At 43.6% G+C, this 23,792-nt stretch overlaps 1 protein-coding gene and 1 pseudogene across 1 annotated transcript in view; both read right to left on the bottom strand.

Annotated features, from left to right (window-relative positions):
- Positions 1-4,953, bottom strand: part of Klhl7 (kelch like family member 7) — a 50,821-nt gene extending 45,868 nt beyond the window's left edge. Inside the window, exon 1 of the mRNA XM_021190548.1 lies at positions 4,690-4,953. Coding sequence (XP_021046207.1) covers positions 4,690-4,809 — 120 coding nt within the window. The 5' untranslated portion in view covers positions 4,810-4,953. The remainder of the gene's footprint in view (positions 1-4,689) is intronic.
- Positions 4,954-19,768: 14,815 nt separating this feature from the next.
- Positions 19,769-22,468, bottom strand: LOC110316177 (annotated as a pseudogene).
- Between the last annotated feature and the right edge of the window lie 1,324 nt (positions 22,469-23,792).

The raw sequence follows: 23,792 nt of genomic DNA, 5'->3' as shown, positions 1-23,792 counted from the left end.
AAGACATGTCCCACAATATATTAAGAAACACATAGACATTAACATAAAAAGGTACATTATGAATAACAGTGATTATGATCCAGTCTTGTAGAGCCTTCTGATTATATCAGTTAATGAAATTAATCAAAACCAAAGGTTAGGGAAATCAAATGGCAATCTAACTAAATAAGATGCCATTGTTCACTCATTAGAAGTGCTAAAGTAACAAATGCCCTCAATACCAAGCTGTGTGCATTTGGTACAATTACGTTGGAAAACTGGAGAGCTGTGTGTTAAAATCAAATGTGGTATCCTCTCTGTAATAACTCAGTAACTTCCCTCCTTGGCATTTGCCAATAAAAGCATAAACATACACACCATTAAGACATAAAAAACATTCAAAGCAGTATTTTTTTTTAATGTTTTTACTTATTCTTTGAGAAGTTCACATGTGTTTTTGATGATATTCTTCCCTCCAACTCCTCCCAGAACCTCCCTACCTCCACAACTTCATGTTCTTTCAGTGTTTAGAATTTTTTCCCTTTCCCTTTCCTTTTTTTCTTTTGAAACAGTCTTATTTCATAACTAATGATACACTGGATAAATCATGATATATTTGTATAATGGAGAAATATCATATTCCAAAAGGAATGAGCTACTTAATACTACATAGTAAAACACAGATAAGCCCACTAATGCTGGTTTTTAAGAAACTGAAGCATGATGCCAGGGCATACCTGTGTGGTGTGGTGCTTGCTCAGCATGTACAGGGCCCTGGGTTTAATCTCCAGTGAGGTACAAAAAGGAAAAAAAAAAAAGGAAGCAAAATAAACCCAAATATACACTGCATGATTCTATGCTTACTTATAAAAATAAATTCGTAAGATATTGGTAATTATTATGGGAGAAAGCAATTGAGAAGGCACAAGAAACCTATTTTGTATTGGTCACATTTTAGTCCTATTGTTAGGAATGTATTCACTTTAACTGAGTTTCAGATTTATAAAACTTACACTTAATCAGAAAGATCAGTTTAAAAACAAAAAGACAGAAATGACCAGGATGATGAAGGAAAAGGCACAAACCCCAAAAAGCTAAAGCTGCTGTCTACTCCTACAGTCTGTACCAAAGCTAATGCTGAAACTTACATACACTGGTCATTAAACAAGGGGACAAAGGCAGGCCCTTTCAGAAGTAACTAGGTACTAAGGGATTCATCCTCAGGAACACAGTATGACTCCTATGAGAGCGACTTAGGACTGGAGAGATGGCTCAAGCGGTTAAAAGCTCATACTGCTCTTGCAGAGGACCTGAGTTTGGTTTTAGCACTGCGTGGAATATTTCATAAATGGCTGTAGCTTTAGGTCCAGGGGACCTGATACCCCTGAAGGCACCTGCAGTCATGTGCACTATCTACTACCTACATGTACATAATACTCTTTAGGAAAAAAAACAAAAACTCTTTAAAAACAAACGAGTAGCTTTGCTGTATGAGTGAATTTTTATAAGAATGTCTGTCACTTTCCTGCAGTCTCAGTTGTTCTCTAACACAAGGCTGATTCCTTTCTGATGTTCATGGTGCACTATAGAGTCCCCGACAGATGGTGAACAGATATTGGTAATGTCTTGGACCTCCAAAATTGAAAACTAAATAATTGTTTTCTTCATAATTACTAACCTTTGATTATTTTGTTATAGAAACAAAATAATGACCTCATAGCAGTACATAAAAGAAATGACCTAAATCGTGTTACCTAAATCCATAAACAAATTAGCATGTAGGGTAGGGACTGGAATTGTGGTATGCTAATCTCCACCTGTTTGGAAATCTTAAAAGAATGTTTCAGGGTCTGTGCAGAGGGCTATTGTCATCCAAACACTCATTTCCTTCACTGGCAATGCAATAAGGTTTTAATTGAAACAAAATATAACCCAAATTTGAGATATAAAGTATTTACCAAAGAACAAGAACACTTCTAAAACTCAAGCCTTTTCTTGGCTTCTGCTTCAACCTACCCCCATCACTGCCCTTGTCGGTCATTCTTAGTTAAATCTTTCCTGTGTCATGAGCAACAGTATATGAACAATAATCTACTACAAAGGGAAACTACACATCTTTTTTAAAAATGTGATTTGCATGAAAATGGCCCCCACAGACCCATAGGAGGTGGCACTGTTAGGAGGTTTGGCCTTCCTGGAGGAAGTGTGTCCCTGCTCAAGACAAACCCAGTGTCTTTTTCTGTGGCCTGTTGATCCAGATGCAAAATTCTCAGCTACCTCTTTCAGCACCATGTCAGCCTGCATGCTGCTATGTTTCCCACCATGATGGCAATGGACTAAACCTCTGAAATCTGTAAGCCAACCCCAATTAATGTTTTCCTTCGTAAGAGTTGCCTTTGCCATGGCATTTTGGAACTTTGGACTAGTAAAGCAGTTGGATGTTTTAAGGTCTTAATAAGCCATACTAGTAGGAACATGGACAACAGTAAGTTAATAGGGTGGTGGGGTTGGCTCAAATGGTTCCAGAGAAGAATGTCAGTACATGGGCTAAAGACGATGCTTTTGATATTTTGGTGAAGATTGTAGCTGCTTTCTACCCTTGTCCAAAAATCTGCTTGAGGCTAAATTGGAAGGTAATAGATTAACAGCTTTGGCAGAGATTTCAAATATCCTACTATTTAACTGTGTGGTTATCAGAGCCATTTTTATATAGATCTATAATAAAAAGGAAGAAGATGAACAACGAAAATATACAAAATGTACAGTTTGAGGAGAAAAGGGGCACCAGGAAGTGGTGGTCCTTGTGCTCAAGGAGATGAAAAGTTTAAAAAGCCTGATTCTAAATGTAATATAAGGAGTGGTGACCTCAGGGCAAGACTCTATCCAATTAATCTTTCAACTTGTGAAAAAGTTTAGGGCCAGACACAGTAGTATACACCTTTAATCATTCCCGGCACTCAGGAGGCAGAGGCAGGCAGATCTCTGAGTTCAAGTCCATCCTAATCTATAAAGCAAGTTCTAGGACAGACAAGATTAAGCAACAAAGGAAACCACAGTGAAAATGTTTTGAATAAGAGGTCTGTGTTCCAGCCCCAGCAAGCATCAGAACTTGGCAATAAAACCATAAAACAAAGATACAGGAATCCATTAAGGTGATTAAAATGCTATAGGAGTCTATAATAGCTCAACAAAACTAAACAATGTAAATCAATACAAGATGGTACTGTGCATCTTTTGTAAATGCAGGAATCCTCCAAGTTGATAAAAATGCTACAGGAGTCTGAAATACACCCTAGTCAATGATGAAAAACCAAAAGACAGTGTAAATTAGCCACCATAGAAGGGTAAGATCCCCGAGTGCGCACCAAATATCCATATTCTTCTTTGTATGCAATAGCATAGCCTTGATTTTTTTCAGTAACTCTCATAACTGTATTTCTATTTTAACAAAAAAAGATGTCACAATATTCTAAAGCTAAGTATAAGAAATAGGAATTAATTTTAAAATCAAAGACCTAAATAAAATGTTGGTTCAGACCATCTTCTGGTAACACCTGATGCTGTGACTTTGTTGCAGCCTATCTAAGGAATGAGGTAATGCTTTACAAAGCTCCAGCCCACAGATGCTACAGATCGGGATAGGAGTATACCAGAATGAGCTTAAACAAATTTAAGCACCAGTGAGTTCGATTTAATTACCACTAGAGGTACACATCAAAGACACTTGAAATCTCAAATCATCAATTCTGTAGATCTCAAAAAGGTTACACAAAAAGAACACGAATATGAAAAAAGATACATTTTAATAAAGAAGCCAGCCATTCACAGCTATTTCAGCATAAAAGCCAGGAAAGATATAGGCATTTATAACATAGTATCTATCCACTGCAACCAGATCAGTGTGCCAGCTTGTGAACAAAGAGAAGACTGCTGGACCAATGTTTGGCTTTAAGAAATCAGGGGTTGGTATCTTCCGAAATAAATCTTCAGACTCTTCTGCTGCCTATACTCACAGCAAAAGCGCCAGAAAGGCGAATTAGGCTTTCCAATCACTCAAGCTTATGTAGTGCTTTGTCCTCTTGAAAAACAGGTATCAGGGTCAACAAACTGACCAACATCCGCAGAATCCATAATGTGTTCTCTACCAAGTAAAACTCGTGGAACCAAAAACCAACCAAGTGGTGTTCCCCTGCTTACCGGTCTATCGGAGGTGATGATCTAGTCAATTCAAACACCTATCTACCGTCTCCATCGTTAAGCCGTGCCTTTCATAACCCACCTTTCAGCCAAATGCTGCGGTTTCTCCAAAACACAGCAAAATCAAAGACAGCACAAAGAGATCCTCTTGGCAACAGTGGCGCCAGAACCCTTAGAAAACTGTTCTTTACTGGTGACTGGTGTCGCCCTAAATGACAGGTGATTTATCAACTAGTGCCACTAGGGTGACAGGGCGGCGGGGCGGGGAGCCTCCCTCCGAGAGCCCCAGATGACACGGCACGGTAACGGAAGGCTCCAGGCCTCACGGGGAACTGGATGAGACCGGTTACACAACCGCCCCGGAGGCCCCCCGCCCGCCGCAGGAGTCCCCGTCGAGCGGGCCTCGGAAGCCCCGTGGCGGAGCAGGCCGTCAGCCGAGGCGCCGGATCCCGCCGCCGGGCCCCGTCGCCAGCCTCCGCCGGGTCCCTGCCCACCGCCCCGCACCGCCCGCACCTGTTTCCTCATGTTGTTCATGACGCCCATGAACCCCGCCAGCAGCTTGGCTTCTTCGCGAGCCGCAAGTTTCTTCTCGGTTTTCTTCTTGCTACTCTTTTCCACGCCGGAGGTGGCCATCCTCTCTCTGCCCTCTGCGGCTTCGCGGCGACGGTTTGTCCGCCACACGCGGCAGTCTGGAGCACGGCTTCGGCGGCGGAGCGCGGGGAGCTGCGGGAGCGCCGAGGGAGGACGAGACGAAGCCAAGTCGGCCACGGTTGCAGGCGAAGGGAGTCCCAAGCATGCGCACTGGGTCGGGCGACCGGGAGGGGGGGGCGCTCTGAGGAGGAGGGGGCGGGGCAGCGCGTCACAGCCACGCGACGTCCTAGCAACCGGCTGCGTCGCGCGGTGAGGCGTTTTCAGCGGCGGGTACCCTGATCCGAGCTCGCGTGTGTCTTTCTTCTACCAAAGGCCGAGTTCCCAGGTTTAGATTTCGTGATGATCTATTCTGGATAATTGTGCGATAGAACAAACTAAAACGTCTCCCCGTGGCGTAAGCTCCCTGAGTTCTTCTTCACTGCCTTTTCAGACTGGGGCTCCTTGTAGGCGCTCAGTAACTATTACGTGAAAATTGCATACTGCAAGGCAAAGGCTATTTAGGATGAGCACAAGAATTACTTGTTTGAGATTCAGAAAGCAAAACCATTGTCCTATCCATTTCTCCTCTGTGTGACATGCCTGCCTGTTTAGTAGGCTGTCTTTCTCATTAAAACAGATCTGGCGGGTGGTAGTGGTGGTGGAGGCAGAGCGGGGTGGACCACTGAGAGAAACCCTGTCTGGAAAAACAAACAAACAAACAAAAACCTAGAGATCAGGTATAAGTTCCAGCCAGCTTTATTGAGGCTTCTCGGGGAGTTCTACTGGAATACAAAACTCAATCCTAGAACTCACAGAAACATGTTTCATAATGAATTTTTTTATTTTGATGTTTAGGAATAGACAGGACTGTCTGAAGCCGTTATGAAAAAAGTTTCTAGCAATGGAAACTTTCTACATAGTCTCAGTTTTCTACCTAGATGTAAGAAGAACTAGACAGAGAAGTTTTATGGAAAATGATCTAGACCGCTGTTGATCTAAAACAATAACTGCTTAAAAGAAAATTAAATAAATTATTCTAAGCCACATAGGGTCAGTAATGGCTTAAAAAGGGACTCAACGTATCCTGGACAGTATGTTTCTTTATAAAAGAGATTAGATAAATATTTATATCTATCTGCAGGGGGGAGAGAAAGTTAATCAAGGCGTTTACTAAACACACTGGTAGGAGCATCAAGTTGGTGGACCACAGCACAGTGGGAACATCCTTGTGGAGGTTTTAGACTTCATGCCTTTAATCCCAGCACTTGGGAGGCAGAGACAGGCAGATTTCTAAGTTTGAGGCCAGCCTGGTATACAAGGTGAGTTCCAGGACAGCCAGAGCTATACAGAGAAACCCTGTCTCGAAAAACCAATGCATACATATATATATGCATGCACTCGCACACACACACACACACACACACACACACTGGTTTTCCCTCTCCCAGCAGGTATAAATGACAGTTTAGTTCTTACCTTCATCCTAGTGGCTTTCATGCATTCATGCATTCACTTTTTAAAAATACAACAAAATAAAATATAAAATAAAACAAAACCCATTACTTTGAGATTGGACAAGGCAACCCAACAGAAGGATGAAAACCCTTGAGAAGACACAAGAATAAGAGACCCACTTGTTCACAGACAGGAATTTAAAAAACAAAAACAACAAACCCCCACTAAACTGAAGAGCCATACTACATAAGCAGAGAACCTGGTGAAGACCCCTGCAGATCTTGTGCATTCTGTGTCAGTCTCTGTGAGTTCCTGTGAGCTTTGCTCGTTCTGATTTAGTGGTCCTTGTTTCCTTGGTGTCCTCCATCCCCTCTGGCTCTTGCAGTCTTTGTGCTCTTTCTCCCTCCAGTTTTGCAGAGTTCCCTGAGCTCTGATGGAAGGGATTTGTTGGAGACATCCTATTTAGAGCTGAGTGTTCCAAGGTCTCTCACTCTCATTGTAATCCCTGGCTGTGGGTCCCAATATTTGTTTCCATCTGCTTCAGGGGAAGCCTCTCTGATGATAGTTGAACAAGGCACTAATTTATGAGTATAACAGAATCTTTTTAGAGCAATAAACATTATTTGTATTTTATTACTACACTGTTTTCTTCTCCTTTTCTAGACTAGTATTGATTTTATCCCAGGTCCCTGGGCTGTCTAGTCTCCAGTTCTTGGCCATCCAGATAGTGTGGACCACCCAAGCAGAGTTGGTTGGTTACCCCAGAAGCTGTGTGCTATCACTACCCTAGCATAACCTGCAGGCAGTACACCATTGTAGATAAAGAGTTTGTTGCTGGTTTGGCGTTTATGTTTCTCTTTTGGTAGCGTGAAGAATACTTTCTGTACATAGCACAAAGGGGCAAAATCTCTATGTAGGTTCCAGCTTGACATTCCCACCATGTTCAATGAGTTGTATAGATGCTGTCTTCAGCAGTAGGGTCTTGCGGTCAGTGTGTGGAGAGCAGCCTATAGTCTCGGTAACAGCCTGGGCTGGCTAGGGATTACAGTAAGCCCCACTGGCCAATAGCTCAATGAGATGTAACCCAACCATGGTCTTGGAAGTTTAATTTGTTGACAAGAGAAAGCCAGCTGAAACTGTGTGTCCCCTGTTATTTGGTGATTTCTTTTAGATCAACTTTATGTGTGTATGTATTTTAGGAAGTTTCTTAACCTTCGGAAGGTGGAAGCCAAAGGTCACTAGGCTCACATTCTGAGAAGTGTATCTACTAATCATGAGACTGTTAGAGCAAATACAAACATTGGTGTAAATGGATAAACTGAGCCCAGGGTTGTGTTGGCTCCCTTTACATCACTCCGTCTCTCCACATTCACAGCAGTCACGCCGTCTGCAGGATCTTCAGAGAACTTTGGTACGCACTTTGAAGCATTATGCTTTCTTTCCCTTGATTAGTACAAACAATGGGGTAATAGAGCAATAGCAAGTAAAGACCTGTTTTTACAGACCGGAAAGATCTCTTTCTTTTTACATGTTTTTTTTTTTTTTAACTTAGAGTTTCTCTAATGTCTGTTTACTTTAGCTAGTTGATAATTTGAGGACTTAAAAGTGGCATGTTAACAGCCAAAATTACTTAACATAGAATTTGAGAAAAAACAAAACCATATACTTTATTAAATGAAGCAGAATGCTGGAGAATGAAAACCTAATTCTAAACCTCTGGAGACAGCAGGAGTCCATGATTCAAAGTCCCAAGTGAGGGCCATATGATAGAGTTCTATTTCTAACAAGGCAAAAAGAAACAAGAAAAAAAAGCACATATGACTCCCTCCTTCCATCAAGACCTGATTCTCAGACGTTGCTCTTCTCTTCTGTCTCAGTCTGTTCTGTAAAAATCTACCTTTTGAGGCTAGCAAGTGAGGCCAGCAAGATGTCTCAGTGTTTAAGGAGACTTACAACCAAGACTGATGATCTGAGTTTGATCCCTGAAACTGCTGGGTGGACAGAAATACACACACACACACACACACACACACACACACACACACACACACACTCGGGGGAGGGGAGCCACATTCACCATTATAAGATGGCACCTGAGCCCGAAGGGTGTCGGACAACTAACTGACAACTAACTGACAACTGTTGTGCACATGCTCAAACAGCACAGATGATGAGTCACAGCTCAAGCCCGGAGCATGCAAATGAGGGTATATAGTGAGCACCAATCATAGAGTGATGCATTCCTCTTAGGCTTATTTAAGCAGCACCAGTTTTCAGGCTCGGGGTCTTTCGCTTCAGCAATAAAACCCGTTTAAAATCGTCTGCAGAAGGATCCTGTTGTGGCGCGTCTTTCTTGCTGGCAAGTTAGGTGATCGTGACAAGTGGTGCTGAAAACCCGGGAACCAGAACATCTGAGGCACATGTGAGGACCCCCTGGAGGACAGGGAGGATTCAGAACTGCATGACATGGGAATAATAAAGAGAGAAGACAATCCAATCTGGGTACCAACGTGATTGGTGCGAATTCTAAAAGAAGATCATGAAGACCCAGAGGGCTGTGTACCGGATGGGAGTGCTGCTGATGTGGATATGGATTAAATTCAGTACCGGTATCCCCTTATGGGCCATAGTAAAAACATGGCCAGTACCTATGCCTGTATGTTTCAATTCAACAGTGTTGCCTGCATGCTTTTCAACCGTGTGCCAACAAAACGTGCCATGCATGATTCCCAATGGGGAAGCTCCCCAACCATATACCTCTACTAATTTTTCCTTACATGACACTTTATGTTTTACTATGGGAGATTCATCTTTGCCATGTATTTGGATTAGAAATGGTACAATTGCTAATTGGCAGGATCCTTTAGAACTTTCCAACGGGCTCCTCAGTTCTTTGTAATAGTACACAACATTCTTGTGTTTTATCTGAATGTTGGAATGGGACCTTGTCCTTGGCCATTGTAGTCAAAATCCCCATATTGGTCCCTGTGCCAGTAGCAGCTAACCCTGATGAGTTCCCTATAGCAACATTGTATAGGCATAAGAGAGATTTTGGAATTACAGCAGCTATTATTATAGCAATTGTGGTATCTGCTGCCGCCACAGTTATGGCTAGAATAGCCATGGCAAATCAGGTCAATACAGCCAATACCATCAATGAGATTGGTAAGACTACCTCTGTGGCATTGTCCACTCTACAGAGAGTCGATGCACAGCTAGCCTCAGGTATATTACTGGTCAATCAAAGAGTTGATCTGCTACAACATCAAGTAGATACTTTGACCGATATGGTTCAACTGAGCTGTGTCTCTTCCACAACCAATTTGTGTATTACCTCTATAAAATATGTTAATGATTCTCGTTTTAGCAGCCAAAACCTCTCCAATTACCTGGAGGGACAATGGTCCGTGGAGCTGGAGGAGTTGCAACAGAAGCTACAGATGCAGATCCTAACCCTTAAAGGGACGCGTGTTGAACCCATCACCCTTGGAGATTTTACCTCTTGACTTACTTCTGCATTTTCTTACTTTAAGGAGTGGGTGGGAGTTTCTCTATTTGGTGCAATAATATGCTGTGGAGGAGTATTGTTACTTTGATTGCTGTGCAAACGTAAAACCCAACAAAGACGTGACAAAGTCATCATCACTCCAGCTCTTTGGCCCTTGATAGTGGTGCCTCCTCAGAAGTCTGGTTGTCACTACCTAAAGAATAGTACGACCTGTTGAGTTGTTAGCTCTTGCACCCCACAGGCCTTGCTGCCTATTGCACTGCGACGAGTGACACTCAACACCCTCAAACAGCCCTTGCACAGCGCCGAGTTCTGCTCATTGCACGCGCTAGGGTGTTTTGGGACTGGTCTTGTACTTTCCATCTTGATCTCCATGGATTGAGGAAATCCGAGGATGAATAGATGGAATAGGCCTTTTTTCAATAAAACAAAAAAGGAGATGTGGGAAGCCACATTCACCATTATAGGATGGCACCTGAGCCCGAAGGGCGTCGGACAACTAACTGACAACTAACTGACAACTGTTGTGCACATGCTCAAACAGCACAGATGATGAGTCACAGCTCAAGCCCGGAGCATGCAAATGAGGGTATATAGTGAGCACCAATCATAGAGTGATGCATTCCTCTTAGGCCTATTTAAGCAGCACCAGTTTTCAGGCTTGGGGTCTTTCGCTTCAGCAATAAAACCTGCTTAAAAAACGTCTGCAGAAGGATCCTGTTGTGGCGCATCTTTCTTGCTGGCAAGTTAGGTGATCTCGACGGGGGGTGGGGGGGAAGAGAGAGAGAGAGAGAGAGAGAGAGAGAGAGAGAGAGAGAGAGAGAGAGAGATTGAGATTGTCTGCCTGTCTGTATGTATGTATGTATTTTAATGCTTAGTTGTTAGGGAATGGCGCTATGATGCTACTTGACAGGGATTGGGAGGTGTGGCCTTGGAAGAAGTCTGTCACTGCTGGTGAGCTTTGGGGTTTCACATGCTCAAGCCAGGCCTGCTAACTCTCTCATCCTGCTGCCTGGATCTGACTATAGAACTCTCAGTTATCATGTCTCCCTGGATGCTTCCGTGATCCCCACCATGAGGACTCAACTTCTGAAACTGTATGTAAGCCCAATTACATGCTTTTTTTTTTTAATTAAAAAAAAAAAAAGTTGCCCTAGTCATGGTATCTTTTCACAGCGGTAGAACAGTGACCAAGACATTATCTATCTGTATACATCTATCTATATTAAAAAATCAGCTCACCTTAGAAACACACAAATCCTCCTTTCCTCAAGGTCACACCTGAAAGAATGCTTGTCAAAAAATTGACCATAAAAAATTCAGACACAAGCTACTTTAACCAACACAGAAACTTTGATGGTCTATTGTAGGGCATGTGGGACCTACAATAGTTGTAAGGCATAAGGCAGGCATCAGAACTGGTGAGGCTGAGTGAACTCACACCCTGGGAATCTCAGAATTGAGAACTGCAAGAGTGGAGCCATTCCCTACCTACCTCTACCTGCTCTGCTACTCTGAACCATGACACCCCATAAGGACTATGGGCACTGGAGTCACATAGCACACACACCTGGAGTTCTTCTCCATGCCAGTAAGGTATCTAGATAGCCTTGTGCCTTCAGCCAATGAGCCTCCCTTCCTGGTTTTTTTCTCCCACAAAAGATATATAATACTTGGTTCACCTGAATAAAGTGTATGGATGGATTCATATCCACCATCAAATAAACCAATATGAACAAGAGCTGCTGCATTAAGGATCACCACGGGGAAGGCCTTTGATTAAAGAGCCTTGCCTACAACTCCCAAGGAAGGCTTTTTCCCCCTCCAGACCCTCTGATACTCTCGGCCCTAACTCCTAATCATACTGGATTTTTCTAGTTCCAGGCTCCATCTTCCCCCTCCTGTCTGTCGCTTAGATGCTCCAAGGGAAAAGATAAACCACAGATCCCCATTCCTGACTCCTCTCTCAGCAGTACACCTGGTGCCTAGGTACCCAGAGTGGAGACCGGGAACAACTGTAAACTTTCCAGACTTTGCCTGCCTCCTTCGGGCAGTGTGCCAGAGGTGTGCAGGCACCCCCCCCCCCCCCGAGAAACAGACTCAAGTACAACAGTCTAGGTCTCTTTTAGGTGAAAGCTAACCTAAGCTTTGGCTGACCTAAGGTGAACACACAGCCTGCACACTCAGTAGACTTTACTGAGAAAGGCTTTAAAAATACAAAAACAAGCTGGACAGAGGTGGCATACACCTTTAATCCCAACACTTGGGAGGCAGAGGCAAGCTGATCTTTGAGTTAACCTGCTCTTCAGAGTTAGTTCCAGGACAGTTAGAGCTGCACAGAGAAACCCTGTCTTAAAAAACAAAACAAACAAACAAAAACCTTAAAACAAAACCAAAAACATTGGACAGCCAACATGTTCACTTGTCAGGTTCCCACATGTCCTTTAAAAATCCATAAAAGTCTGTCCCTAACGGGGTTTAAAGTGGTCACTGTAGGTTTATAGCCTGTCATCTCCAACTCAGCAGCTTGAAATGAAGCTCTTTTTCCTTTCCTTTTCCTTTCAACTCATCACAGCTAAGCACTTGATGTTGGGACAGCCCTTTCACATATCACAAAGTACAGAAATTTGTGGAAAGACCATAGAATTTAGAGTTCATAGACAGTATGGAGATTATACAGCACAGATATTAAGTGTTGCCTGGATATAAAATAAACACCCCAAGATACCCTGAGTTGTTCTCCTTATCTGTTAAAGTAGAATTTGATACCAAACTGGCAAGAGGAATTTAGAAAATGCTTAAGATGCCATGTGGCTGTGGAAAAGGAGGACACCCAGAGGCCTGTCTGCCACCATGCCTTGTGACTCCAGCATAGGGAAACACCCAGGGGTCTACTAACCATATGGCTTGCCCACAGCAGAAGCCACTGCAGTCTTCAAGTACATGGTGGGCAGATGGGAGAGAAAGAGAGGTGGAACAATTTGAGCATTCTACCACGTTGTGAGTAGCCTGCAGTGCCACCTGAGGTCATGTTGAAATCCCAGCCCATGCTGCCATCAGGGTTCATGGTCATGCAGCAGCGGGGGTCTGTGCTGTTGTTCCTGGCTCATATTAAAGACCATGCAGACATCCCTGGTCTAAGCTGCCACCTGGGACTATGTTGATGTCCAAGGGCCATTCAGAGCTGGCCTTATCCCTCACTGGCTATGGCACTCTGGAGAGTGAGGCCCTGTACCTCACCTCGACAGCACAGTGGAGCTGGCTCTGGTGGCAGGGGCAAGGGCCAGCTGGCCCCAGGGCATGAGTGTAAGAGAGCTGGCCCCACCACTCATTTGTCATGAGGTGGCATGGGTGCAGAGAGATGTCCCCTACTTGCCACCTGAGGCATTTGGGAGAGCTGGCCCCCCCACTTGCCTGCTACAGAATGTGGGAAAGTGGGTCCTGTACCTTGATTAGGCAGCACAGTGGAGCTGGCTCTGGTGGTGTGGGTGCAAAATAGCCAGGCCCGGGGGCACGAGAGTGAGAGAGTTGACCCTGCCCTTACAGTTGCAGCACTGGGTGAGATGTCCCTGACAGTGCTGGAGAGCTTGCCTGGGTGGTGCAGTTGTGGGAGAGCTGGGAGATGCACTCAGCTACAGCCCAGGCTTTGAATGGGCCCACCCTAACATCTACCTCATCTGTGAACTGCTGGAGTGTGTTAAGGGCTGTTCCTGCAGGTCCAAAGCTGCAGGATCTCCATGACACGGCAACAACAGGATATTCCTGAGATTCAGGATTGATAGTGTAGCAGAAGCCAGAGGTCTCAAACCAGACCACTGTTCATTGCAGTGAATACTTGCAAGATGTGTGGACAAAGCCGGGCGTGGTGGCGCAAGCCTTTAATCCCAGCACTCAGGAGGCAGAGGCAGGTGAATTTCTGAGTTCGAGGACAGCTTGGTCTACAAAGTGAGTTCCAGGACAGCCAGGGCTAGCCAGAGAAACCCTGTCTCAAAACACACACACACACACACACACACACACACACACACACACGCACACGCACACGCACACACACACACACACACACACACACACACAAACAAAAGGGGTATACTGTGTGACACATTGCAGCCTCTATGGTGAAATTTTTTACGCTTTTTTAAATTTTTTGTTTTTTTTGAGAGGGCGGTTTCAAGGGCAGAGGGTAGATATAAAGGGAGGGGAGATGAGTTCAATTGGGGTTCAACACCTCACCAAGAATCAATAAAAAGTTTTAAAAGAAACATAGATTGGTATCAGTACAAAGTGCTCAGTATTCCCTTTCTGAGTTAATAATAGAATTATTTAACCAATAATTTCCGTAAATGTGCCCAACGGAATTCTAATTCTCATCTCACAACCCTTCCCCTTCCTTCTATAGATTTCTCCCTAGGAACACACCCGAAGACCAGATGGGCTTGGCCAAGCCTGCTTTGTCCCTCTCTGCTCGTTGTCCTCACAGTGATGGTAAAGCAACATCCTGACATGGGAAAGTCATGTCTGTAACAAGCCTGGCTATGTCCTCACCTCATCGCTTCAGAGTAAGGTGTGCTATGGACTTTATGCCCATGATGCCTAGCACCAGAAACCCCAGAACAGAGTGTTTTCATGGTATCTCCACCATCGTAGCACATGAGACATGAACAGATGAGATGCCATCTGCCTGGGCTACTTTTCTGAGCCTTGGAGGAGCCATGGGCTGCTGTTTTTGCTACCTATCTGAGTAATAAATCTGCTTTGTCTGACCTCTTGAATGATTGGTCTGTCTCATTGGATTTATGAAAAATGATAGCCTTTGCCAACAAGTCTGAGAAGTATCTAAAAAATAACTTTCCTGGAGGAAATCTCACATATATTTATATTTCAGGTTTGGAGATTGGTGGCACCTATTGTGTGAACCTATTTGACTTAGTTGAAATGACAGCTCAGCTGGCCTCCATTTTTCCATGAATTACCCACTCCTCTATCCATTTGTGGTGTGGCTTGCTAAAGCTGTACTTGATCTGCAGGACTTGACCTCTAACTGCTTCAGCTGTTGGACCAAGGCTGGTTCAGTTAGTTGATATTGTTCTTTATATGGGGTGGCAATCCCTTTCAGCTCCTTCACTGGGGTCCGCTGGCTTAGTCCGATGGTTGGCTGTATCTGCATCTGTACTGGTCAGGTATTGGTAGAAGCTCTCTGGGAACAGCCATACCCGGCTTCTGTCAGCAAGCGCTTCTTGGCATCAGCAATAGTGTGGGGTTCGGTGTCTGCAGATGAGCAGGATCCCTTGGTGGGGTAGTCTCTGGATGGCCTTTCCTTTAGCCTCTGTTCCACATTTTTTTGTCCCTGTCTTTACTTTGGACAGGAACATTTTTGGGTTAAAAATTTTGAGCTGCGTGGGTGGCCCCATCCCTCAACTGGGGGTTATGCCTATCTACTGGAGGTGGTCTCTCTCTACAGGTTGTATCTCCCCTGTGTGGTGTACTTCAGCTAAAGCCACGGAAGCCTCTCACTTCCCTGGAGTCTGGTACATTCTAGTGGCTAGAAAGTGGTTTTCAGTTGACCCAGTTTACAGCTTGTTTTGCACAAATAATGTCAGCAAGACATTCCATAAAAATAAGTGGCATTCTCTTTTGAGTTGCTGGCCAGGCCTGACTCCCGAACATCCCATTGCGGAGGCCCTTAGTTATTCTCTCTGCCTCTCCACTGAGGTATAAGGTAAGTCCTTACTGCTGAAGACACTATGTATTTCAGATACATGGCACAGAGGCCCCCAAGCAGGGACCTACCTGAATGCCTCCTCCCCAAGGACTAGCATTTATGAGAACAGAAGGCATGAAAGCTTGCAAAAGAGGGGACACCAACAGCCTACCAAGCTATGACATCTCTGAACCATGTCAATGACCAGCATAGCACAATAATCCTACAGGTGCAGTAGTGACGCACAGTCCTTGGTAGTAAACAACTGCTCTCTAATTGAATATAAGACTTGTCCAAAAAAAGGGGGGGGGATATAATGCTTGGTACTGGATGCCTACCTAACTACTAATTCATGCTAGTGACAACATGGTTGCTGGAGGAGAGTCTGCAACCACTACTTTACTAAACCAGCAAAACCCCTAACAATCCATAAGCATTTGTCCTTATCCACAGGTAAGTCTTGACCCTCATCAATGAAACTTTTCTTTGCAACAAAGGAAAACTACTACAGAAAACCATAACCGATCAATCTGCAGAGTTGTGGATACATATCCACATATTCAGAGTTGTAATATGTATCCAGTCCCAATGGGTGCATCTACAAAACATTCCTGCACCTAAGGCTCAGAGAACATTATAGAAGAGGGGGTTGAAAACCAGACAAACTAGAGAATCAAGGATGTTTCTGTGAGATGGAATCTCCTAGTAGCATTAGAACCTCTGCCTATATAGTCTCACCCAAGTATGAGCTGAACAGCAATGGCACCAGTGAACATGCCCAAGGACCTTAACCCTACACAAAGAACTCCAGGCCACCTAGAAAGTTGGGGGTGGGGAAGGTGGTCCTCCCTAGGGAAGAGCATGTCAATGTTTTGTCCAGTGTCAAATGGTCAGCCCTGAAAACATGCATACAAGTAACAATATATGGGTTCAACAGCTTATATTTAGGAATATATATGTGTATACAAAGACATATTTGCATGTCATCAGAGAAGTAAAAAAATAAAGACACAGTAAGATACCACTTCATACCCCTCAAATAATCCTATCTTTGAAAGACTGACTACATCAGGTGTTGGTGAAGTTATGGAAGAGCTCAATATGTACACTGAACTGAGGATATGAAACAGACATAGACCCTGGAAAACAGATGGTCCACGGCCTGCTACATGAACCAGCTATTCTGTTTCTAGATGCTTACCCAAGGAAATGAAGACATATGCTCTAATGAAGATAAAACTTGTATTTAAAATAGCCTAAAATTGAAAGCAATTCATTGTTCAGGTGAAGAGTTTGAGAAAAATGATATCTCTATACACTGGAAGGCAGGTAGAATATTCTTAATCTGGAAATCTGAAACCCAAACAGCTGCAAAATTCAAAACTCTTTGAGCTCTAACACGATACCATAAGATCTGTATTAAAATAGCATACAACCTAGGAGCTGGAGAGATGGCTCAGAGGTTAAGAGCACTGGCCACTCTTTCAGAGGTTCAATTTCCAGCAATCACATGGTGGCTCACAACCATCTATAATGGCATCTGATGCCCCCTTCTGGTATAAAGGTGTATATGTGTACATGCTGCATAGATTCTATCTATGCAAATAAAGCACTCATATACATAAGATATGTAGGAGTGTTCAACCTTTTGGTTTCTCTGGCCCAAGTAGGATGAAAAAGAATTGTCTTTTCACACATAAAATACCTTGAATCCTGGTGTGTGTGTGTGAAGTTTTTAAATACTTAAATATTAAAATATTTGAAATTTGGTATAAAATTGCCTTCAGGCTATGTGTACAAGGTATTCAAAATATAAATTAACTTTGTGTTTAAACTTGGGCCCTATATCCGGTACACACACACATGAATATACCACAGGTATTTCCAAATCTGAAATATTTCAAGTCCCAAGCCTTTCAGTCAAGGGATAATCAACTTGTACCATGAGGTAATAGAAAGGAATTAGCTATGTATACTTAAGGTACAGAGAAAAACAGTACCCAAAGCAAAATTCTAAATAAATAAGGATTTAAACAATGCAAACTCATATTTGATGACAGAAAACAAATCACTGGACTGTTGGGATGTAGGTTGTATACATGACAGACAGGGAGGAAGGGCCAAGGAGGAACACAGGGGAGGTGATACTCCCCTGTGCTAGATACTCCATATCTTCACTGTAACGATGGTTTTGCCAGTTCGTGGCAAAAATAATCAAATCACACATCTCAAGTATATGTTGTTAGTTGTATGCCCATTATACTTCAATCAAACTGTTAAACATGAGTCCATGGTGGCTTCTGCATATGTGTGACATGACACTTCATTATTTGAAAAACTTAGTACTTGGCTTTAACTAACACATTTAAGCTGATTTAAAAAAAAACACACACTGGGAAACATGGTAGTTAACATTAAATTAAATTGTTGCTGAGGTTTTTGCTTTTGCTTGTTTTATTTATGTATTTATTTTGCAATAGGGTTTTATTATGTAGCCTAGACTCACCTCAAACTTGAAATTTTCCTGTGTAACTTCTTAATTGCTAGAATCATGTGGTGCAGTTGACTTTTTTTTTTTAAGTTTTTATTTTGTTTTATGTCTTATTTTGTTTATTTTAGTTTGAATTTTATTTTATGTATATGTGTCTTTTGCCTGTGCATATGTCTGTATGTTACCTGCATGCTTGGTGCCTATAAAGACCCAAAGATGTTGTTTTGTTTATGCCCTGGAACTAGAATTACAGAGGTCAGTGATATGCCGTGTGAATTCATGGAAGCAAACTCTGGTCCTCCTGAAAAGAAACCCCAGTCCATGATTAACTTTTAAAATGGTGGGGGTTTTTGTTTGTTTGTTTTTGTTTTTTTTGTTGTTGTTTTTCAAATCTGTATTGCCAATGGGACAAATGGGCATTGGGAAATTATCAATATGAATAAGCAGATTATTTTTTAGTATTACTTTCAAAGCCTTAATGAGGTTGCGCATTTTTCTGTGTGTTTATTGGTACCTGTGGTTTTCCTTCACGTGGAGCCTATTTGTCTTGATTCGCTTTCTCTCGGGGACTTTTCTTTCTTGGTTTGTATGTAGTCTTTGTTGAGGTGGCTTTTAGCCAAATTGAGCATGAAGTTATTTGCATGTAAAAATGTTCAGTAAGTCATTGCAGATGTAGTATTGGGTCTCCAAGGGAAAGAAAACAAATGAACAAGAGCAAATGAAAGTTAAAGGAATGAAAAGGATCCAATGAATGCAAAATCCAGGAGAGGATTGAGTGACCTGGAAAAACATGTCCTTGCGTAACCCTAGCCAGACAGACTTCCTGCAGTAACCAATTTAGTGTGGCATATATGCCTGCAAGAAGTCCCCAGGTGGCTGATGTTTATCAAAGTGTCTGCCCTACTCTGGCTGCTGTTGTTGGGTTTTTTATTTGTTTGTTTGCTTTTTTGGGGGGGGGTTTGCTCTTGGTGAACTCCAATTCGGTGTGGCCTCTTAAGACTACAGGATTCTGCAGAGCCAACTCTGCACGGGAAATCTGGAACGTGCTGTTTCTGCAGCTGGCCTAGATGTCTGGCACGGTGCCTCTGAAACCCAAGGTGGCTGAAGATAGCTGTGCTCAGTCTTGTCTAAAGACTGCCCGTGAAGTTTCCACTGTTGAAGCCAAGTCCCAGGGCTATTGTCACAGGAGAGCAAGGTAAATAGCTGAGGCTTATGTCTACAGGGTCACCTGCCGCCATAGACACAGTGACACTAGGTCAGGCTCCAGCTGCTCTCCATTGTCCTCAAGCCATGCTCACATATTTTCAGACTTTTTACGTGATCTGCGAAATAGGATATTTTAATATTTTCCTCCTGAGTAAGTTTGCCTTTCTCCCCTGAGTCTGTTAACTTAGGCTCCACAAAACCTGAAGCCACCCCTGATTTCAGGCAAAAACTCCACGAGAAGTGTTTTCCGAAGTGTTTCCAGTTGGGCCTTTTGTTTTCATCTTTCTTCTTTTTAACTGTTAAGTGGCAGGGTGGGGGAACAGAATCAGAGCCATCTGACTTCATCCCTGCTTCTACTTCCTGGTGTCTGCAATGTAAGGCTTGTGTGCTGGCTAGTTGTATGTCAACTTGACACAAGCTAAAGTCATTTGGAAAGAGGGATTCTCAACTGAGAAAAAGCATTCATACAATTCGCCTGTACCTAAGTCTGGAGTGTATTTTCTCTTTTTCTTCTTTGTTTCCTTCCTTCCTCCCTTCCCTTCTTCCTTCCTTCCTTCTCTCTTTTCTTTAATGTTTATTCAACACTACACGATCACCATCTTCAGTGAGACGGCTGACCACATTCACTCCCAAAGTTGTCTCTAAACTGGAATTCCTTGTGGAGTGGGCCCCAGCCTTGGCGTTCTTGTCAGCTCCAGGGGACGCAGCACTCCTTCTGTAGGTGTCTCTGTCGGCCTCCCCTCTTGTGAATCTTGCAAGTCGCTCACCCTCTGAACCTTTGGACAGAGACCTGCCAGTCCCAGGATGTCTGCTGCGCAGGGTGGCAGGCACAATCCCCCTGAGTAGGTTGAAGTAATCTTGGAGATACTGGATGCCCCTGTTCGTTAGGGACCAACAGAAATGTCTCCAGGCACACTACTCTTTCAAATAGCCTCAGAACTTGAGAGACTGCATGGCATTCATTACATGAAGATTGGGCACATTCTTGTCCCAGCTTGGGTTGTTTGAGCATGTGGACATCTTTCTTGGCAACCACTCGTTCCTAAAAAGAAGTTGATAGGTGGCAATCTGGTTCTTCTTAGGCATCAACATCAAGGCAGCTGCAGGGACTGAGGTGGAAACTGGAAAGAAGGGGCATGTGTAACTCAGTGTCTCTTCCTAGACTGTATTTTCTTAATTAGTGATTGACATGAAAGGTCAAAATCCTGTTATGGGTCTTATTGTTTTGTTAATTGTGAAGATAGTACATTGGAGGCACTCCCTTAACTCCCAAGTTCCTACAGATCTATTGACTACCCTCTCTGAACTAGGCTTAACTTAACCAACACAACCTCGAATTTGAAAGAAGAGGAAAGAAGAGGAAGTGGGCTTGGCTCTGAATTTGACTGATTTAGGCAATCCCTAAGCACTATTTTTTTTCTTGCATTTCCTAAGTGTAAGGTTTTCTTCGGGAGAGGATTGCTTTGCATTAGTGTAGGTGGAAAAGGCTAGAACATGAGCCTTTACCACCATATGTTTCTCCATGACATTGAAAGAATAAGGTAGAGAACATTCTTTCAAACCAGATGGTAAGCCATTCTCTCAGCACGTTCCTGCAATCCCAGCACGTGGGAGGTGCGGACAGGAGGATCAGGAACTCAAGGTTATCCTTGGTTATGTAGAGAATTTGAGGTTGGCCGGGCGTGGTGGCGCACGCCTTTAATCCCAGCACTTGGGAGGCAGAGGCAGAGGCAGAGGCAGGCAGATTTCTGAGTTTGAGGCCAGCCTGGTGTACAGAATGAGTTCCAGGACAGCCAGGGCTACACAGAGAAACACATGCCCCTTCCTTTCCAGCTTCTGCCTTGGACCCTGCAGCTGCCTTGATGTTGATGCCTAAGAAGAACCAGATTGCCACCTATCAACTTCTTTTTGAGGAAGGAGTGGTTGCCAAGAAAGATGTCCACATGCTCAAACAAAAAAGAAGAGAGAGAGAGAGAGAGAGAAACTTGAGGTCAATCTAGGCTGCATGAGATCTTGTCTCGAAAACAAAACCTAAAGTAGCAGTGTTTAGACTTCAGCTATATCTGTTTCCATGATTGCATCCAGGAATGTGGTAGCTCTTTTTCCTCATCTAATTAACATACAAACAGATATATTTACTCTTCCACTTTCAGCTGATTCTTAAACTAAAAAAAAAAAAAGTGGGATTTAGTTATAACCTCATCCTCATCTAAAAAGATTGGTGTGTGTGTGTATGTGCGTGTGTGTAAGTTCTAAAGAGAGAGTCAGGAGTGAAAAGCAGTCTCTCAAATATCCTCAAGAAACTGAAATCCAATGAAGTTGATGTATTTCTTATAATTACATAATTGGCTGATTGCCTGTGGGTCACACACCAATTTATCTCAACCGTAACTTGTGAAATTGAAATGCCATTTTTAGATTTGTTTTTTTGTTTTTTGTTTGTTTTTCGAGGCAGGGTTTTTCTGTACAGCCCTGGCTGTCCTGGAACTCACATTGTAGACCAGGCTGGCCTCGAACTCAGAAATCCACCTGCCTCTGCAAGACACCACGACAACAAATCATGCTACGAATGGATTTCAGTCCAAGGCATTTAGTTGTGCCTCACATTTGTTAAAGGAAAGTCAATGTAGGTTCTGATAGACAGAGTATCTCACAGCCACCTTGATTCAAATATATAACTATTTATGTGAAGCCTAGTTGGGGCAGAGTAAAAGACTGTAAACACAATCTTTTCTCATTATATAAATTATCAAACACTTTGGATTATTTTGTTTCCTTCAAAGTCATTTATTAGCAACACACATAAAGATAAGAGCAAGTGTCTACTACCTAACCCAGGCATCCTCGGAAGTGGATTATAGAGAGTAGCTCAGTACCTGAGGGAACTCTGAACGTACAAGACCTACTTCTTGCTCCCGGGTGCTTTCCAGTGCTGATGTCAGAAGCCAGCAGGAGAGTGCTCTGCGATGCTCCACTGAAGGGCATAGATTACTTCCCGAGGAAGACGGAAACTTGTGAACAGAGTAAAGACATATTGCAGCGGCTGAGTGCTCATTACATGCTAGCCACTGTGAATAACACCTACCTTCACTGCCTCGTTTCAGGAGAACGACAGTACTCGGCAGAGGGAATAGTACTAGCTCCGTTGTGCAGGTAAAGAAATAGTTTTTGAGAGCTTAGGCGACTCACCTTAGGACACAGAGAGCGGCAGACAAGGTTGTTTACCTGTCATTCTCAAGCTCTGGCTTGGATCCCAGCACCACACAGATGCGTGAAGCAGTGCATGCCTGGAACTCCAGCATTTGGGAGGTGGTTAGCTGTACACCGAATCTGAGGCCAGCCCGGGTCAGAGACTGTGTCAGAGAGGCAGCAGGAGTGGTGGGGGCGCATTCTTGTGCCCTGACATATCCACTCCAGATATATCCAAGCACAGGAGCTTTGGATAGACTTCACCATCATCACCTCAGACACACGGCCACAGCCCTGAATGTGTTGATCTGCATATTCATATATGTATACATATATATGAATGTGTGAAATTGTCAAAGTAAATTAGAGATATTTTGTTTTTCAAAAGGAACTTGGAGTGGAAGCTAGGCATGAGGGCATATGCCTCTAATCTTACTACTCAGGAAGCTGACAAGGTACAACTGTGAACTCAAGGCTGGCCTGGGATACACAGTAAGATCCTATTACACACACAGAGAGAGAGAGAGAGAGAGAGAGAGAGAGAGAGAGAGAGAGAGAGAGAGAGAGAGAGAGAGAGAGGAGAAAGAGGAGAAAGAGGAAGGGAGAGGGAGGACACTAGCTTAACGTTTTTACAGTTTCCTCACAGGAGGAAAAGGGACACCATGCAGTGTTTTAGTGGGGGTGGGGCTGGGGGTGGGGGTGAACAGCACAGGCAAATAAAGCCCTGAATCCCACATTCCTACTCTATTATACTAATCCTGAATACAGAAGTAGGTTTTCCCCAGTATACTCAAACACTCATTGACTGAGTGAACCTGAACAGGGCAGATTGGAGTCTGACAGCTCATGGTTACCTTCCAATAACCCCAAGTCTTGTTGTCTCCCAGGCACTTCTCTACTGCTGCCATGACGGTCACCCCCCAATCCCTATCACAGACTGTGGAGGCCACGGACTGCCAGAAAACCTGAAATTCCCTGAGTCCTCTTCTCCGTCCATGTCCACATCTAAAAGTCCTTACTCCTCTATGCGTGGATGCCCATATTTGAAGAACTTGGCCAAATGCTTTATTTACTAGGCTCGTGCTAGGAACTGATGAAGCTAAGAACCACACAAAGAGCTGAATCTTCCTTCAGGGAAGAAAACCCCTGAGACCTGGAACACCTCCTCATTGAACCAGTGATGACTGGAACTGCACCTGAGTGACTTCACATAGCCATACTGCCTGAATGAGCCTGTGAAACCTATCAAGAATTGAGGAACGATGTAGCAAACATGTCCCTTATCAGCCATGAAGAAACAGAAACTGTACGAGACACTCTGGGAGATGCCAGTAAGGAGAGGCTCTGCAAAATTGTGGGACTTACAGCTCCTGTCCATAGGAGATATCTGTGAGTGCTGATCACAGGCTGAAGCCAGAGGGCTGCAGGGACTGGCG

Source organism: Mus pahari, chromosome 2, assembly GCF_900095145.1.
Source record: "Mus pahari chromosome 2, PAHARI_EIJ_v1.1, whole genome shotgun sequence".
In the NCBI taxonomy this organism is placed as follows: domain Eukaryota; kingdom Metazoa; phylum Chordata; class Mammalia; order Rodentia; family Muridae; genus Mus; species Mus pahari.
The sequence above is the reverse complement of the archived record's forward strand: the minus strand, read 5'-3'. Positions and strand labels throughout refer to the sequence as shown.